At 37.8% G+C, this 14,694-nt stretch overlaps 1 protein-coding gene across 1 annotated transcript in view; it reads right to left on the bottom strand.

Moving 5' to 3' along the window:
• Positions 1–14,694, bottom strand: part of brinp2 (bone morphogenetic protein/retinoic acid inducible neural-specific 2) — a 69,195-nt gene that overhangs the window by 36,695 nt on the left and 17,806 nt on the right. The window contains exon 2 of the mRNA XM_066692287.1: positions 5,402–5,717. Within this exon, the coding sequence (XP_066548384.1) occupies positions 5,402–5,667 (266 nt within the window). The 5' untranslated portion in view covers positions 5,668–5,717. The remainder of the gene's footprint in view (positions 1–5,401; positions 5,718–14,694) is intronic.

The following is a 14,694-nucleotide window of genomic DNA, read 5'->3' as shown; positions in this document are numbered from 1 at the left end:
ACCAGATGGCATACGTCTCATAGCATACAGGTTTAGGGTGGCAAAGCTGAAAATATGAATGAAAATATTGGCGTGCTCTTGTTTCTACAGTTCCTATAATGCTGGCGATGCAATCTTTCGTATACTTTAAAGCTCAGCAGAAAATGTGTATTTTGACCTTCCAACTTCCAAATTAATTGTGTTAGTACAGTATTTCCTCACATGGAGGTGCAGCGGTGCAGATAAAAGTATCAATAATCTAAAAAACAATAAAGGGAAGTTTTTTTATTATTATTATAATTTTTTTTTTAAATTGAGAATAGTTTTTATTCTGGTAACTGTCACACTCGATGACATCATGTTTTGTACGATTGGGCCAGGGGCTTCTCACGTTTACATTCCTGAAAGTTGCTGAGCTTAGTCTCGGATTCTTAATTAGCACAGAATGAATACTGTTAATTGCAATTTGGGAGTCACAGCCTTTAATATAATAATTGAATTTTCGAGTTTCTGCCTCCTAGCAAAATGGGAATGGAGTTACTCTGACTGCATGTAATGTTACTTGGAGAGAGTGATTATAGTCTTGCAATGGCATTGTGTAGATTACAGTTTACCACTGTAGTGCTAGCCATGCAATAATATTTAAGTGTGACGTCTTCATTAAATCCGGGTTTTGGTTAGACAAGATTGACCCTGGTGTCTGAAAATGACTGATGACTGATGACTGATAGACTCGATATACAATGCACATCTTCGAAGGGAGACATTGTTTGTTGTGCATGTACAAGATAAAGTGTTCTGTCACAGGGTTACACATGCATATATATTTCAAAATTTGTTTTTTTCTCTATAATATCAATTTTGTATAGGCTAATACAGCATCATATTATATGCTACTTGTAATTCAGATTTTAGCACAGTTTCTAATTAGGCCATTTGAATTCCCCAGTTCCATGCAAGGTTAATGGTCAAATCTAGATCTTTGCAATGGCTGCCTAATAGTAATTTTACATTTTACAGAGGTGTCTATGAACCTATGACTAGAAATCCCAAATTAAACATTTGTACAAATTAAAAAATAAAACCAAGATTTACAGTTAAATAAAAAATAAAAAATAGTAGTGCTCCAAAGAACATGAACAAATATCAATTCATTTGTTTGCAATTCATGTACATTAGTATTCCATCACTGCTGTTGCTGTTTTTTAATTATTTATTTTTGTTTGAATAGCAACACATGGTTGGCTAAATATGCAGGCATATAGCCACATTGCTTACTGCACCTTAACTTATAAATCTGAATATATGTATCAGACAGCTAATAGAAAATTCTGCTGTATATATATTAATATTTTAAAATGGAAAGGAGGTGCAAATGAACAAACGTTATTAAATGTATTGATATTGGAAGAACTGACTATAACTCAGACACAATGTGCAGACTTAGCAAAAGCTCAGCAATTTGGACAAAAACCACTACCAGCAAACTTTTTCAAGTATCTAATTAGATCAAAATTATTTTACACATCAATAATAGTCATTTATAAATGGGTAGTCTTCACTTGTTGTCAGATGACATGCCAAAACCTCACTGGTACACCTATCAGTGAAATAAAAACCCCGTTCACACTTACTGGGGGCTTGGGCCACCTCAAATTTAGTCCTGTGCTGTTTTTTTCCAGAGACCTTTTTCACATTTGAGGTTTTAGGAGGCATAAGTGCATTCACATACACAACTGAAAAAGAGGCCTAAAGTTGTCACGAAATGCATGTTGGGAATGAACAAAAAGATCTTCTGATAAAACATCCCATCACTGATCTTGTTTGTTTGTAAGCATGGTTCAATGGGGAATCAAATGTATACATTACCCATTTCAAATGTCTTTATCTTCGGTTCTACAGGTAGATCAACGTATTGATTTTGGTCTAGCCCTGTGAGTCAGGAATTTCCCTTTCCTTACATATTGGTATAATTCTCTCCAAGCATTTTTCATTATTATTAATAGATACACATTTGCTTAATATCTGATTGCATCTCGGGTGACTAAACAGATGTAATTTGATAAAAGATAATTTTAACAAAATCTGCTCCCACAATAATAAAATCATGATGCTTCAGAGAGTGTTGCATCTTTGCATTGCTATTCTGTGCCTTAATGTGATAGTGATAGCATAAAATTACAGCACTGATGAGAGAGAACTTTCAGAATCCACTCAGCATCAGATTAGGGTTTCATAAAAAAATATCTTATTGGTTTTTTGATGAGATAAAAGAAAACAACATTTTTACAAATGAAAAATGAACTGTACACTTGCTGCACTAGAACATTACAGCACGTTCTCCTCTGTGTGACAGGGCTCGTTTTAAAAGGAAACTATTAATATTTTCAGCACTTGGAGTCATCAGGTGTTTTAAAAGCCCCTGAACACTGGACTTCAAAGAAACACAATTAAACAAAGAGAGCAAGCAAGGCAAATACAAGAGAATCAAATCTTAAAAATAAGCAAAAGCCAAATCTACAATGTAAAGTAGCTGAGCTGTCAGCAGAAAATGCCTTGGACTTGTAAAGGCAAACATCAATACGGTAATTGGATTTCAGCCAGAATACTTTTAAGCACTCTTTCTGAAACACACCCGATTGAGCAATCCAGGAGGATCATGACATCAGATCAACAAAACACAACACAAAGGGGTGAATCCCAAGCATCACACCTGTGCATCACAAACCAGAGTTCAAGATCAAAGTGACAACATTGATAACTAATATGAACATTCATTTCACAGTTACAGTAGGTTCTGTGTAGTGTGAAACTATTGTTTGATTATTGTTTGGTTGTTTTTTTTGTTTTGCTTTGTTTGTTTGCTGGTTTCCTATACATTCGGCATGACTAGTTACTTTTACATTGCACGTTACCTCAGCACAGTAAACCCCATATGTGACGCTGCATGTTTTCCATTCTTATTGTTACGGCTGATCCTTTCTTCACCTGCAGAACAAAGTGTTACTAAGCTACTAAACCCAAGAGGGCAGGTTTGAGCTCAGCAGGGTCCCCGTTGGCCTGAAATCTTTACCGATCAGTGACTTCACTGTGAGACACAGTGCACAATGGGCCCCAGGTGATCCTTATATCACAACCTGAGGGAGCACCTAAGCCAGCGTGATTCTCCTTTGGGATACTCAGGAAAAGGCCAATTTTAAACATTTTCCGGCTAGGTAATCATCAACATCCTTTTTATTTGTGACAAGCTCTGAATGATCTTTGTTATGTATTAAGTTATTATGACACATTTTCTAAATCTTGTCTGTCAGTTTAATCCAACTGTGTGCAGTGGCATGAGTAACCATGGGAACAATTGACGATTAGATGCAAATATTTGAGTATCGACACAAAGCCAGTGAATCATTGATTGTCCATTATTTTGTTTCCTGCATATGCTGTTATTTTTACACTTTAAAAATAATTCTGTTGATCTGAACTTTTCAATCACAAAAGAGGCATTCAAGTATTTTATTCACTTTCATGTTGTTTCAAAACTGATTAGACTAAGCTCATATTAATTTGAGCTATTTTGGTGACTAAGCTGAGCTTCCCGAACAGCTCAAATTGTAGATCACGTCACCTACGTCATTAACAATCTGCAGTGACATTCATTTATTCGCTGTGTGAAGTGGCCCAATATGTTAACTTATTTCAAAATCTTTTTATACTGTAAGTTGCCCAAAGGGGAGCCTTCAGGCTGTTGGGAGAAAAAAATCGACTAAAAGTAGCAAAACAAACAAACACACAGAAGCTCCCTGCTGGTGAGCTCGACGGGTAATCCAAACCACTGCGTGCGCTGCAAAAAAGACAATGGGTGATCTTAGAGGGGGGTTATGTGTAACTTTATGCTGACATGTAAGAAAAAACTTTCAGTAACGAGAACGGCTTGCTGGGGAAAACTCCTTTACAAATATGGAGCTCTGGTGGACCATTCGAACAATAAAGACAACTACGGAAAATGCCTGCGAGGCAACCTTTAAACTGGCACTGCCTGCTCTCTGCCTCTCTGCTGAGACTTTACCAGCCCCTCTCGGCTGGGCTGGTCTTGTCGTGCTGATTGTAGGGTTTACAGTGCAGTGGGGGATGCTAAATGTCAGCTACATGTAGGGAGATGAAGAAACGAAAGAGGCAAGAGGGCCTGCATCAGCACAGAGTGAGCTGTTCAATAATAATCCAATAACAAAAACTGCTGAAAGGCAAAACAAGAACATTTAACAAGCTGCTTTCATAATAGAGGCACTTTAAAAAAACAACCGGGGAAGAAAAAAAGAAGAATCCCTCTATAGACAGGTGGAACCTCAAATATTCTTACTTTGAAACCAAAATTTAAATGCTAGACGAGTAAGGCATATAAATAAGCACATAAATATATACATGCATACATACATACATAATGGTCTGAACATTTCCCTTTTGATGTTGTGTATCTGCAAAGATATACCAAGCGATGGGTTGTGTAGTATTGAGTTTGACACTGAACACAGCATTCCACATTTCTTCTCACAGTGGGTACCAACATCACTCTTCTTATTCTTCACACACGTTCTTGTTTATATCCCTAACATTTTATTTAAGCACTTCTTTACAGTAATAATATAGAAATATTACTTGTGTGGTATGCACTGAAAAACAGAGCTAGGTATAACAGAGTAGGCCCGGTACCCCAGAGGACAGTGTTAGAGTTATGTAATAGCAACTGCACTATGGAACGGTTGTTCATTTTCTGTTTAGTGATGTTAGCTTTGTGACCAATGATTTACATTATGATGAATGCAGACCAGAGAATCATGAGGGCGAATTCCCTCTCGCCTTATTTCTAACAGAGGAAAAACTCCATCAACCCGGAATCAGTCTGAATGTATTTATTTATATCTATTTATCATAAAGCAGAAGTAAAACCAAAGATTTAATGGATAAACTATGTCCCTCAGGACACAGAACTTCCATGAAGGCCTTAAATAGACTTCACATGTCACTGTCATTTAAAACATTAGATGTATGTAATACAGCTGCGAGTCATAGGACATCAATGGTAACCACTCCAGAGATGTGTCCTATTTATGAAAGTCAAGTACTTGTTGTCATTAATACCTGTGTTTCTGATGTTTCCATTGGGAGTTGTAATATTGTAATAGACTGCAGAGAAAAATGAGACCCTGACAGTGGTGCATTAGTTATTCCTATGTGAGATAAACAACTCAGATTTGTGTGATCAAGTGATTTAAGATATGATGATTTTTTCTTCTGCAAAGGAAATTCAATACAAAAAACATATTACACTACAAATACAGCTACTAAATCCACAGTAAGCCATAGCTACTGCCTGTTTTGTAATATTTCAGTGCATCGATAATACTGGTCAGTAAAAGAATGGCCTTACCTGTAGATCTTGTATCTGGTGGTGAAGCCCTGTTGGAAGCGCTCTTTGAACTCGGTGTACTCCGGGCAGCGATGGAAAGGTCCCTTGTCAGACAGCAGCCAGTCCAGACGGCCGTCCGCTTTGGCGGCCCCAGGGGAGGAAGCGGACTGATCGGGCGCTGCAGCGAGGACCAGAACCCAGCCTAGGTGGCCAAGCACTGTCCACTGCCATAGGAGCATCAACAGCAACCATCTAACAACCGCGGCACACTGCCAACGCAACGCCATCCTGCCCTCGGGCACCCGGGACCAGCATTCTTCTGTCAATCCCTCGGGACCTGCGGGGAGATTGAGAGGGAAGTCTCATCTTCAGATCGATATCAGGCATCAGGGAGACATGCAGCTGTAGTAACAGTGCTCTGGTGTAAGTTAAAAGCATGCTGTGATACACTCAGGAAGGTTTATTATTTATAGTAAATCAAAGGATGCTTTGAAGAGAGAAGATTGGCGTAGACAATTAGTCCCCTACTTTAAAAAAAGATCGATTTTTAGGTACTCAAGAGTTCTTGGAAATGCCTTTGATTTCTCCCAAAATATTTGCTCCAAGTTCATATGTCAATTACTTTCCCACCAACAACCAGAAATCTGTACTCTTATCCCTTAATGCAATCTGATATATTTGTGATGAAGGAGCAGGGAGGACAGGGTAAGAGAATGATAACCAATATGTACAAATAGGAAGAAAAGTTAAATATATTATATATGAGAGGGGGAAAGCGTGGAAAACTGTACAGCAATGTTGTAAATTTGTTTTGAATGGATCTTCTGTAAATGGTTAATCTTTTTTTATGAGTTTAATGTTACAGGTATTCAATTCACATTTTTTTTGGAAGTGGGATATCTGAAACTACTATTAACTGTAGTCCTTGCAATGCACTGATCTGTTGCCATGCTAGCTCAAAATAAGTACACGTAATTCCTCTGCCTTATCCTTCAGACTCTCTTTAGCTGCATTGCTAGTTAGAAACAAAACAGAATTTAAACGGCTCTAGAGTAGAAAAAGAAACATTGAAACAGGAAGCAAAAAGCACATTCTCTGGGGACACGATATTAATAAATTTGTGTAAAAGTGCACATTCAGACATGTGCAGAAGGTGTACTGATGCATATGTAGAAACACAAAAACATTGGCTTGGAGACTATCTGTAATCCCAGAAATCATTTTCTGATCTTTTCTAAATTTATTATGAAATACATTTTAGTTGAACAGAAATGCATTCACATTTTTAATGCTGCATTCCAGACAGGAAGCTCTAAGATTGCCATAGCCAACTCCATTACCGCTGTTCTTTAATAGATGATTGCATGGGAATTGACAGAACATATGAAAAGTTATGCAATTTACAGATGGCTTTGCTATTCAATTAAATGACATATCAGTAAAGCTAAGACCAAAATAGTAAAATGATGCCGGTACACTGTTCAACAGGACATTTTTATGGGGTTTCAATACGAATGGCACATTTCTGATGTTATTAGTTAGCACTTATATAAATCATCACCATCCTCAAGATGTTTCCACTTGCTTCGATCTACAGCTTCTCTTTTCCATGTCATGCCTGCAAAGTGTATGATTTAAACTTCCCATCTTTTATGTGCATCCAAACAGCATTGGATTATTTTGGAACGTAACAATAGCAAATTTACTGGATTTACTGATTTGTTTGTTTGCTTTTATTCATTTTTTTTTATGCCACACCAGCCAGACCAACTGTCACAGATATTTAATTACAACTTTGTAATTTGACTCTAATTTCCTCTGGCAGCAGTTTCTGCATTAAATACACTAATTCAGATATGATTTCTGTGAAAGATTAAAATCATTTCTCCATCAATTTTTTGAAAACATCCACCCACTTCCAGCTCTGCAAAAAATACATCAAAATCCTCCTCCAGCACTTGCCTGTGTTTGTCTATGTCAGTGCGGTTCATCTAAAAAATTACATCTTTGAAATAAGAGATTATGAACTTTATCTCAAGTCATTTGGTCTCTCCGCAATTTTTTAAAATATTTTTTCCAAACGGATTGTTCTAATAAAGGAAATGTAATTATATCTTGTACTTGCTGAAGAAATGTCTCTCCTCTCTCTCTTTCTCACTCCCACTCCGTTGCTTGCCTTCCCATCCTCTCTCCCCCCCTCCTCCGTTTTTATCTGTCTCTTTCTCTGTTTCCCTTTTCTATCTAAGTCTCCATGAATTGGGTGCTGAGTTTTACAGTTTGCTCATTCTGCTGGAAGCAAAAACAAATTGCACACGCAGTGGCAGCAGCTAACAGCGGTACAGGCATACAGATCTGTCCCAAACAGCTGGAACTACATCCCTCCAATCCATTGCCTTTCCCCTGGTCTGTCTCTCTGTATTTTCCATTTTGAATCTGTGTTTGTGCTCGGTCCCAGCGAGGTGAACACCTCATTTGTAGCAGAGGCAGAAACGGGAAAATAAATGACATGGATGTCCAGACTGAATCAGGAACTCATTAAGGGGCCGGTATGCAGCTGGGCTGGCAAATATCTCAGGAGTGGCTTTGAATCCCATCTTCATCTCAAATTAAAACGAATCTGCTGACATTAACTGCCACTTCGTCAACAGCCTATCCGTTTAGCAACACGTACCATATCTGGCAGCGTCCAATTGATGGACAGCCAAGACTCAATGGTTGTAAGTGCTTTAAAGTTTCAAGCTTTCAATGAAAACAAATTATTTGCCCTATTTGTTCCTGCCTGTAGGTTTTTTTTAAGTGATATAAAACACTTTGGGTACTGGCTCACACAATAGCTTCCCATACAAACCACACTGTGATTGCGCCTGGCATCTCTTGAGATCCTAGCTAATTATAAAATACATATAAAAGATTCAACGTGTTCCTGCAATCAGTAAATGCCATGGAGACTGTGTGAGCAATGCTAATTTTAGCCCTGACATTTAATGCACATATTGCCAAATGGAGGTTACTTTCTTTACTTTGACAAAGCAGGAGGAAACCAAAAACATGTTCAGGTATTTGCACAGGGAAAAGTGGGATTTATTGATTGATAGGCTTACCTTTTGCCCCCTATCAATTCTGACAGGTGAAATGTTGCCACCTAGTGCCTTGTCCTCAAATAACAGTCTATGCCAAGCACAGCTGATAATATTTTACTAGTTAATGCCCCAATATTTCAAATAGCATTTAAACCTAACTGAGCTTTGGTGGAGGCAACCGTAAAAGAGTAATGATATCAAATGCAAAGTAAGATTGGTATGCACTCATCAGGCAATTTCATTTTCTCAGCCCCCCAAAATAAGCCTTTAACTCATTGCTTTTTTTTATTTCTATGAATAAATACTGCAAGAAACATCCACTCATGGCAGCATCTAGTTATCTTAGGCATGTTGATTTACCAGCTCTCCTGGGATTTATTTACCTCAACCACAGCGCAGCTATTTCACTGCCGAGGTTGCAAAGCAAAATCATGTTTTTGTGTATTATTTATGTATATCTAACTGTATTATATTTAGTTTGCCATCACATACAGATTATTCGGGCTCTTACTATATTTATCTTATTTGGTTTGATTTCATGGATGCAGCTGCAGACTCATTATCACAAAGCCAGGTTATCCTTTTGAACTCTCAATATTTTTTTGCTGTGTATAGACACTCCAGCTAGCTGTGATGGAGCAATTCTCGTTTAGCGCATGCAGCAGTATATAAGTGTATAAGAAATGTGCAGACACGACTCAATTAAGAAAGTAGCTCCAAACAACAAACAGAAACAGGCAGAGAGTTCTCTGAATAACAGTTTAAAATAGAGGGGTAGTGAAAAGGGCAAAAAAAGTAAAAACCTATAAAAAAATAAGACATTCAAATGGCAGAGATGTACAGTAAATATACTTCAGCCACTTGAACCTCTCTATTAGGGAAATGCGCCACCAATTATTAATTTTCAGAACCGAGTAATTTACACATGGCCTTTTGTTGGAGAAGGTAGTTCTCCTTGAGCAGTGCATGTATTTTTAAGTGCCAAATGGTTGTAATGCAAATGGCAAATGTTATTCTTTCAGGCTATCAGCACCTTGAGTACTGAAGTCATATTGAAAGCAGCAAGGCAACCTGAACCTTTTTGGAAATTTGTGATCCCCCCCCTCCCCCAATGCAGAGAAAGTACAGGATTGAATAACTGCTTCACCAAGCAATTAAGTTCAACAACAGTGACAAAAGAATGATAGCAATTATTAGTATACATCCCACGCACTCCCAAACTGAACAGCTGTCATGCATACATAGCATGTACTAGATCTGTACTCCTCTACTTGAAGCTGAATTGGATTGTTATGTACTGTGAATCAAACCCCCAGACACAGTTTATTCTATGTTAAAATGTAGACTGTGTCTTTAACCATTTAACTTATCCCACTCACAAGAAAGAAACAATTGAATCAAAAGCTTAGAACCTGGGGGATGTGAGATCGAGGAATTAGATCATATTTGAGCCAATTATGTTCATACATTTAATTTTTTCTTCATACATATAGTGTCCCAGTTGTAGCCGCTTCATTGCCTAGTGGCTTTAAGAGGAACTAGAACGTCAACAACTAGTAGAGTAATTTATGTTCCTCCTTCAAACAGGTTCTTTTGATCTCTGGTTTTGGCACACCAGATATGGACAGATAAGTGAAATTAACAAAACGATATCTATTAACAATAGGGACTGGTGGGGACACAGTGTGACTTAACCATGGCCAACACACCATACCAGCCCCCCGCTCTGTCTCAACTACCCCCAGATCTTCCCATCTCACCTCCTCACCTGGCTCCTCCACTGGTCCTCGACTGACTCGCAAATTGTTCCTCCGGACGAACCTTATATACTGGACTATCAGGAGATAAAGGGGATACACTCCCCACAAATGTTATGTCCCATTTAAGAGCCAATACTTCCAACTTAAAGGAGCTATAGTTCATGTCATTCCTCTCAGCCGGACATAGGTTGTGACTTGCATATGTAATCACTTTCTCCCGCTCCGAAAATGCTGGGATAAACCCGTGATAATATTCCATAACCCCAAAAAGGATGCTAACTCTTTACCTGGCTATACTGTTGTTAGTTTCCCTTGAGATATATGGATCAATAAGATACTAACAACCAAATAACAAGCTAGTCTGCCTGCCATCCTCTTTTTTGTAACCTTATATTATGCAAACAAAGGCATATTGTGTAATACTGTTTAACTAGAGACAAGACAAAGTATGCAAATGTGGAATGAAACTCCATGATGTGGACTTTCCAAAAATAGACGTCCGAAGTCAATTCAAGGACCAACTTGAAAAGAACTGAGCCGCGTGTTGCAGTAAAAACATGTTACAAGAACTTCCACTGGGGCAACTGGCAGGATCATGAGCATATGGGTAATTAAAGCCCATCAATACCTCCAAAATTTCCCTGGTGCTTGATAATTAAGATACCAACTATCTATCTACAGGAATCTGGGTTAGCTAATATTTTCCAGCTGTTGGGAAAAAAAATGAGCATCCCTGTTGCCTCTGAATCTCAGGGTATCTAGGGACACATGATCTGCTGTTCCTTATTCTCCAGCTGTTGGCCTTCAACAATCTTTTTTAAGTGCTTTCCACTTCACATAAATAGACTACATGTTCAATTGTTAGCAGGTACCCCCCATAATTACCAGAGATACAAACTTTTTCATGTCTGAGATTCTTTTAAAAGCCAGTTGTTTCTTTCCAACACAGAACTACCTGTCAGGCGCTGAGTGTCTTACGAATCCTGCCAATCCTAATACAAATCAATGAAAGATTCACAAAGTCTTAGCGTGAATAATCTCCCACAAGATTTGAAGCCGTGAAAATAAATACAGCGGCATCCTTATTTAATATGACTTTTCAAAGTAATGAACAAGTCCGCTGTCAATAAAGCAATGCAATAACGAGATAAAGAGCAAAGAGATAGTCAGATGACCTCTTGCCTGATAGATTGACTATTTTATTGTCTGAAACTGGTTTGCAGGAGATGTCTCAAAAAGCGCCATCCACATGCTAATAACGGTAATACTTATCTCATGGTAAATTGAGCTTTTGACATTGTAACCCCCACCAGCTATGTTCACCTGCAGTTACACTGAGCAGTTATGCACCAAACTATTTCTTTATGCCTGGAAAAACAACTTTAAGTGCACTGGCTCGGCTGACCTAAGATGCCTCAGTGCATTTAACGCCGGCCCATGTGGAGGTATTGACAGGAGCAGACTGGTTGGAAGCAAGCAGCTGTCTCTCAGGGACTGAAGAGAATTACAGGGGATAAGGTCTAAAGAGGTAATTAACAGAAAGCAATATGGTAACTGCGGTCTTGAGCAGTGCAGGGGAATATGGAGCAGCTAAGGTTTCTGTTGTATATTTCATGCTGCACATACAATATTTTAGCCACAGCTGCAGTATAAGATAACTCAACCGCAGCGTTCAGAGTTTCAGTCCTCGTAGATATTAAGATGACTCTGTGACTTAGAAGGAATTGTATATTGCTTTTTGGGAATATTACGTGTTTGTGATCCATTATTGATCCTCATGAGCCATGATTGATCAAAGGGTATAACTAATATAGCTCACACTGTGGTCCCCCAATAGTTAGGCATTAATATATAACATGTGGAACATAAAATACGAAGAAAATGATGTTTTACCCAGACCAGATGGTTGGAAGTCTCACAGGTATAGGATTTCATGGTTAAATTTAAATCGGTATTCAAAGCGAGGCACACCTTGGAGGTAAGTTTAGCAAAATGGATTCCGCATAGCAACTGTTTTGTTACTGACAGAAGATGTGAATATTATTCCGAGTGTTCATTATAAGGTGTTGTCAATTATGAAACACTAGGCCTGTTAGAATGTTGTAATTGCCCATTAAATATAACACACCTGTTTTTATCGTCCCAAATACGTTCACTTGCAGAAGAAAGTGATACAATACAAATCCAGGTGTGGTTGCCAGGGAAAGAAACTAAACACCTCCTGCATTCTCATAATTTGCTGTTGCTAGTGGAGCACCAGTATGCGCTCGAATCGTCACTCTTTATTTCGTGGAGTGGTTTCAACTGTACATGGGGGTTGTCAAAAGGAAGAAGGGTCCAGATGAGAAGTGCACTACAGGATCAATAACCATTCAGCTGTCCTGATTTATAGATAAGATTTCTACTTGGGCTTGTGGTGCGTGAAGCTCAGGTCAACAGGTAATGAGTTGCTCCACTCGGGGGTAAGTCTAGGCAAGTGCAGTTGCCCAGTGAGCCTAAATGGAAACTGGCAGCATCTGAGCTAGGGAAGATCTACGTTCATATATGATAATAAGTTCAGACAGATATGGAGCAGTTAACCAATGCAGAAGTAGTGAAGGTCAAGCAGGTCCCCATATACCCAATATGCTGTGTAGTGAACTCCAGGGACTCCATCTCATTCTGTGGTGCTTCTAAAATGTCTGCTAATGAATACAATGAAAAGCTTTTGTCTTTTGACCCACCTATTCACTTTTTACAGATCGCATTTGACTGAGATGGACTGCAATCTCTAAGCTCAGGGAACAGTACTCAAGGTGAATATGTTTCATATGCAACCAGGAAGTGGTGTCTTATTTATAATGTTTACATGCTCAGACTAAAGTTCACTTCATGGTGTCCTGTCACCGGTATTGAAAGCAGGATCATTTTAAAATATTTGACCTGTTTTTGTGGCAACATTTGTGCTTCTGTTTAATAATGGTTGGTTTTACTGAATGTACTATAAACATGTAGGGTTGTTTTGTTATTTAGAAAACGTAATTGGAAAGATAACCCCCAAGATATTTAGGAAACAATTATTACACATCCGTTCCTGGATTACTTTCAATAACTTGGTTTATTATGCTATTTATTCATGAATCAGATGAAAGGGACCAGCATCTGTCATATGATCTGAGAGAGAGTGCATCTGTAAATGCCTCCTACCCTAGATGGTCATGCAATAAATCTTGATTAATTAAGGTTGCTAAGTATTGAATGCTTCAATAAACAATAATATATTGGGATGGTTTGAGTTACAATCATCAATTCTGGAAGCACTGCAATCATTTAATCTAGAATCGGATGACATTTCTGTGGAGTGTCCTGGATGACTAGCAATACCCCAAAGTACTGTTAAGTGCTCTTAAAGATTAAAGCATTCAGAATTGAGGAAACCTCATTTTCTTCTGAATGTTTTTTACATTATTATTATTATGCTGTGAAGGGAAAATGCAGAGGATATGACACATCATTCACCTTTGGTAACATGTTATTATGAAGGGACTGCAAATAGCCTGTGTGATTGTATGCAAAGAAAATATTTAGCTTGCATTTCTGTGAATGAAGACTGTTGTGATTCTAGAGGAAAAAGATACAGTATTTCTGAATTATTATCAGTATCAGAATCCTATAAAATCTTATGAATATTCACAGACAATATATTATGTCATTAATTATACCATTTCTATGGCTTGTTTTCAAAATTATGAACAGGGCCGCTGCTCTAAGTAATTGTCACACTTCTGTGGTGAAGAGTGGACAACACTTAACACTACAGTAATAACTTTTGGCACAATAAAAGCATGCAAATTAAGTTTCCACTTAATATTATTCCTGTTTGAAATGTGTTTGTTTAAAATAGATTATCCAAGGAAATAATGGCTTTTTATTACTGCCGTAGATCAGATGCTGTCATTGTGGGCTTTCATTCAGAATGTTTGATTTAGGCTCCAATATTTATTAAGCGTAATTATATGTTTTTTGTATGTGCTTTCATGTTCATAGGAATGCTATACATAATTTTATACACACCATGTCAGCTTAAAGAGCTTTTGTTTAAGAAGTATAATAAAAATCTGTGACAGATCCAAAGAAAAGGTGCAAATCATTTCACGTTTACATAGCGCTGTGTAGAGATATACAGAGGCTTTACAAATTATTCTTAAAAAAAACAACAACAAAGAAACTGCACAATAAAGAGACAGACCTGTCATTGCTTGATATGGTTATGTTTAATCATCTTGGTACATCAAAAAGTACTAGGATCTGTTATTCAGAGATTTCCACAACTTATAATATGTACTGTTCTTAATTAGCCATATATTGAGAAATCATTCAAATGTTTCACCATTCAAAAAACAACTTTTGGACACTCTTCTATTTAAGCAGACATTGTGTAGACATCATACTGGTCGATTTAAATATAAAACTTAAATTTTAACTCCCAATCCTT

This window comes from Amia ocellicauda, chromosome 19 (assembly GCF_036373705.1).
Source record: "Amia ocellicauda isolate fAmiCal2 chromosome 19, fAmiCal2.hap1, whole genome shotgun sequence".
Classification (NCBI taxonomy): domain Eukaryota; kingdom Metazoa; phylum Chordata; class Actinopteri; order Amiiformes; family Amiidae; genus Amia; species Amia ocellicauda.
Note: the sequence above shows the minus strand (reverse complement) of the source record. Positions and strands in the feature narration are given on the sequence as shown.